Source organism: Balearica regulorum, chromosome 1, assembly GCF_011004875.1.
Source record: "Balearica regulorum gibbericeps isolate bBalReg1 chromosome 1, bBalReg1.pri, whole genome shotgun sequence".
NCBI lineage: Eukaryota > Metazoa > Chordata > Aves > Gruiformes > Gruidae > Balearica > Balearica regulorum.
In genome coordinates this window covers 187,741,658-187,746,733 of record NC_046184.1, presented here as the reverse complement: position 1 = coordinate 187,746,733, position 5,076 = coordinate 187,741,658, and the positions used below count along the sequence as shown (strand labels likewise).

The 5,076-nt window shown below is 42.9% G+C and overlaps 1 protein-coding gene across 1 annotated transcript; it reads right to left on the bottom strand.

Moving 5' to 3' along the window:
• Window positions 1-213: 213 nt before the first annotated feature.
• NUDT15 (nudix hydrolase 15) lies at window positions 214-3,105 on the bottom strand. The gene is made up of 3 exons (XM_075741838.1): window positions 2,867-3,105; window positions 2,554-2,744; window positions 214-2,148 (listed from the first exon to the last, which is right to left on the bottom strand). The coding sequence occupies exons 1-3, from the start codon at window positions 3,016-3,018 to the stop codon at window positions 2,003-2,005; spliced, it is 489 nt and encodes a 162-aa protein (XP_075597953.1). The 5' UTR covers window positions 3,019-3,105; the 3' UTR covers window positions 214-2,002.
• Between the last annotated feature and the right edge of the window lie 1,971 nt (window positions 3,106-5,076).

Here is a 5,076-nt window from a genome sequence, read left to right as displayed (position 1 = left end):
GGGGTGGGGGTGTACATATCAAATGCACGATACATACAAAGCAAGTTATATAAGTTGGGGATTGCCGACAGCTGATTGCAGTAATGCACTGTAGTCATTTAATCAGGCCACTTAGAAAGGATACAGGAACCCTGACATATGGAGATACTGTTTGTGTCCTCATTTCAGTAACTACTTGTATATTTACAACAGATAGAATGAATATAACCATTAATGGTAACAAAATACTTATTGCATGACAAACCATTTTACAGTGACCCCTGTTTTTCCATCAAGGGCTAGATGCCTTCTAAAACTTAAAATTGTACTAAATAATTTTAATTGTTTTTCATTATTCTTTGGAACAGATGGGCAGGACATCTGTCAACTCTTCCTACAGTCTCTTTGTTGACAGCTGAATGGAATAATTTTCAGTGTACATACTGCTTTCAGGAACAAAATTCCACTTTTTAATAGAAAAAAGTTTTCTACAAAGATACAGTAGTAAGGGAATTTTCAGTAATATTTCCCATTTCAGAACTGCTTTATAGCATTATCTTCTTTCTTCACTTCAGAGAAAGAATATCTGTCCTAAGGGAAGGTGCACATAGTTAATACTTCAAATTCTAAGTAGGAGGCTTGAGATCATCAGTAGCATCCTTATACCTCGCATCACTCTGCGTCTCAGCATGAAAGCCATCTCCATTTAAGAAAATGTATGTGCAAAGTAAGGAAGAGCTTTAAACCCTTCAAGCTCATTTCTTTTAAGAACTGACAAGTCAATTTGTAATTTCAGACAATTTGAATCTTTCAATATTGGGCTTACGTTTTATTTAAAAGAAATAAAGGTGTCTCAGAACATTTTGTACAATGGGTATATCTAAAGGAAACAGACAAAAGAACCTTCTAAAAAAACCCTGAAGAGAAAAAAAAATGAGCCCATTAGTGATTTTTTAAATGTTATATCCTAAAATTAATTGATGTCCTAATGACTACAGCTGAAAAAGAATCAAATTTGGTTACAGATTCTAGAAAAATTAGAAACTTGTTGGTTTTGTACATATTTCTGTGTACTGTGACTTCCTTCCCTACCAATTAATTTAGTCACATCAAACTGAAAATTAAGTTCTATCAAATCCCAGTAGCCATACAGAATTGCACCCATCTGTGCTGTTTAATACTGACAACCCTCTTTACCCAAAAGTATGACTGTCTGCTGTAGAGCTACACCTCTAAATGAGACTAGTTTGTACAGTGTTATTTTTGTCAGCCTAGTAGAACACTGTAGGCAGCTCTTCATGAAAGAGTTTAGTAACGTGATCAGGAATTAAGATCGACTGCAGAGATCTGAAACGCTTCTGCAGTTAAGTTCTAATGTAACTGAGGCTTGGGTTGGCAAGAAGGGTCAGGGAGTTTTCATTCCCCACAAAAAGCCACTGCAACCCTTCCATGTTCGTATTACCCTGATTTTCAAGTATGTCTGCAGGAGAATGAGGCGTTGTCTGGAAAATGCGACTTTTGTTCACAACAGTATCTTAACCAAAGCTATGAGACAAGGCTAAGTTTAAAGATTGGTCCAAGATTTATAATTACAGGAAAGCAGCATGATACATAAAGTAGTTTTACATAGAGAACAGGACAGTGGATTAAACAAATCTGTTTCTATTGGGCCTGATGCTGCTACTGTTTCCAAGTAAGCAAGCTTCTCTGACTAGTTCTGACTTCCAAAGGGCTATTCATCTAGATAAAGATTAACCAAATACTATGGCTTTTCTATAAAAGAAAACATTAATGGTTAACAACTAGAAAATGTTTGTTGTCGCATAAAGCCCCATCTAGCTCTGGAATGGGAGACAAACTGTTGTGTGAAATATGGTGAAAGCACTGAAACATTTGGCATCTTTCTGGCTTTGGGAAGGGTACTATTTTCACGTGGGCAGAGCGAGCATGATATATCCTCTTCTCTTTCACACCAAAAAAGCAGGTCTGGCCTTTAGTTTGTTACATACTGTACAGTTAGTTCTTATGCTAGTTGGTGACTTCCCGTGTATCCCTTCAGATGATCAAGCTCTTCTGTAAAGGGATTGTAACCTTGCTCTCTCAAACAGCGTAAGGCCCAGAACAGTTGATCTGCTGGAGGAAATTCATCCCATTTAACCCATTCCCAACCTGTAGGAAAAGAAAAAAAAAGAAGCCATAGTGTAAAATTAATCATGTAACAATTCTGCCTCTGCAAGTCTGGGTGGATTGTTCTTGTACAGAAACTGCCAAAGACATATTCAAGTTCTCTGTTGTGCACACTGTCATTTTAAATGTATTGTTTTCCTCTCTTTAAGCCTCGACCCTACCGGAAATGAGTGTTTTCTCAGATCTATGGGATAAACGTACCTGTAGCTACTCCCTGACCTCACTCTGTTAGCGTGTGGCAATAAAGGGAAAACAGAAACTTAATGAAGCTCAAACGTGTATTTCGATACAGCCGAGTAACAGAACGGCCGCACCGGCGGTTCCCCGTGACGGGGAACCCGAGCGGCAGCCCACGGTGACACCCCCACCGCCGCGCACGCGCCTCACCCTCGTTCTTCTCGGGCTCGCGGTTGCGCGGCTCCGCCCCCGGCTCCGCCTCGCCCTTCATGAGGACTGTGACGTAATGGTAGCGCGCTCTGGTGCACACCGAGTTGACGGCTGAGGCGAAGCGCACGTTGTGCAGCCGTAACGCCGCCTCCTCCAGCGTCTCCCGCGCAGCGCACTCCGCCAGGCTCTCCCTGCGGGCGGGGGAAGGCACGGCCGCCTCAGGAGAGGGGAGGACCGGCCCGCGGCGGGCAGCCAGCTCTCCCGCACCGCCGGCGTGCGCGGCCCCCGGGGGGACGGGGCTCGGGGTTCCTACCCGAACTCCAGGTGGCCTCCGGGGAGCTGGTAGGTGCCGGCCCCCACCGGGCCTTTCCTTTTGCCCAGGAGGACGCAGTTCGGGTGCGCGGGGCTGGTGATCACCACCCCCACGCCGATGCCCGGCCGCGGGGGCTGCGCCGTGTCACCCATGACGGCCGTGGTCGTTCGGGGAGTCTCCGCCCCCCCTCAGGCCCGGAGCGCGGCAGTGGGCGGGGACGGCTCCTTCCAATCAGGCGCAGCACATGAGCGCCCTGGCGGCGGTGACGTCACTTAGGGGCGAGTGGCGGCGGTGGTTCGGACTCCCCGCGGAGCCGCTGCGGGGAACCGGCGCGCCTCGCCGCCACCGAGTAACTAGTTCATCACAGCTCAGAGACGCAGGACCCGGTATTTGACCACTGTGCTCGCGTCGCTACCGGCAGTACGAGGGCAACAACTGTCGCTTGTGAGGAAAGCAGTGAGCTTCCCAGGCAGGCTGGGAGGAGGGAGAGAGAACCTGCATGGCCAAATGGCTTTGTGTTCTGTAGTTCCGTTTGGGTTTGGGGGGGTTGGTTTTTTTTTTTTGGTGCCTGAATACAAAGGGACTAATGAGGTTACCGAGGCTTGGAAATAAATATGTGCAAGTGAGGGGCACCTAAACCCAAACAAACTAGTTACAAACTTTCTTTTGCTTTCTGTAGGTCAGGGTGCCAGCTGGTCTCTGACTGCAGATTTGTTCAGAACTTGGAAAGTGGCCCCTCTTAATTAGCCCACAGGTCCTGCTGGGTGAAGAGTGTGACTCTGAAGCATCGTTAAGAAATCATTAAAAAATAAACTGCAGCGTTAGCTAAGCAGAGATCCAGAGGCAGAATAACAGTTCCTGACTGGTAAAGAAGAAATTAAAATTTCTGCTAACAAGTATTTACCTTTATTTTCACATTTTTTTTTATTATAGAAAGATAATTATGTAGAACATAAGATAAAAACTTTAATGTTCCTTATAAACAACTAATAGTTGTCAGATTTCCCCCTACTAATTATCAGCCTATTCATCACAACAGGGATATGAAGTAGTATTCCTTTGCAGGACTTTCAAATACCTATTTGATAAGGTTTTAAAATACTTGTATACAGATGTTTTCATTTACTTATGAAGGTCATAGGGTCAAATTGGCTGAAAAATTAATCAGGTTTTGTGGGATTTGTTTTCTGACATTTAATTGCACTGGCTTGGTACAGCATCAGATGAGTCCTAGTGTTGGCATGAAGGAAACGTCCGGAGTCCATGGCTGGGTGCACTAGAAGCAAAGTTGCCCTTTGACAGCAGTTTTGTTTAGTTGTGATGTCAGCCCACACCCTCAATTACTGGCATTAGTAAATAAAAAGAAAATAATCTTGGGCAAATTGCCAAGCTAACTGATTTTTTGCAAACCAAGCTCGTTCATTTATATCTGTCCTCCAGTACAGCTGAAGTATCTCCAGATTAAACATCAGTCAGTTACAGCATTTCTGTATTTACAAATTAGGATGACAATCATCTTATAAAAATCTCACCATAGACTTTTCCTTGCACACTCAGCTGATTCTTTTCCAATACCTCAAAACACCACAAGGCTGTTTACCCGAATGATGAAAACATTCTATTTTCTGTGTGTATGCCATTTTCCTGTACCTTTCTACCAAACAGCATTTACAAAGAAACCTGAGGGTGGCCATCTGTGATTCTACTCATACCTTTTTAAATGGAAAAAATACTCATATACTCATTATGCTTGTGAGAATTAGAGGAGGATACCATTTCTTACAAATATTTTATTATATAAAGATAATTATGTAGAATATAAAAACTTTCTTACAAACAACTAATAATTGTTAGTAGGCTAAGATTTTCCATTTCTCTCTTCCAGCCTATTGATGACAACAAGGTCACAAAGTATTACTCCTTTACAGGACTTTAAAATAGTTTTTTTGGTGATGTTTTGAAATCTGCTTTAAAACAGGTGCTTGTATTTAATTGTTTCTGTTTCTTCATCTTATGTTTGTGGTCATTAACATAAAGAATACTGTGTGAAAATAAACTACATTTTGTTGACTGAATCTGTTCTAATAAGTTTCTCTTCAGGATTTATTTCGGTTGCGGGCATGTGCTCAGAGGTTTTGCAGATTATGAAAGAAATAAAGGCTGGTATTTCTGAGCGTGGTGGTGAGCGGACATCCACTGAAGAAAAGAGA

What these genes read in the sequence shown, in the direction of transcription:
- NUDT15 (XM_075741838.1), bottom strand. Translation starts at nt 3,018, where the DNA reads ATGGGTGACACGGCGCAGCCCCCGCGGCCGGGCATCGGCGTGGGGGTG. An exon ending in GGAGGCCACCTGGAGTTCGG is followed by an intron (nt 2,745 to 2,866) that starts GTAGGAACCCCG and finishes CCCCGCCCGCAG; the next exon opens with GGAGAGCCTGGCGGAGTGCG. An exon ending in CGAGCCCGAGAAGAACGAGG is followed by an intron (nt 2,149 to 2,553) that starts GTGAGGCGCGTG and finishes CTTTTCCTACAG; the next exon opens with GTTGGGAATGGGTTAAATGG.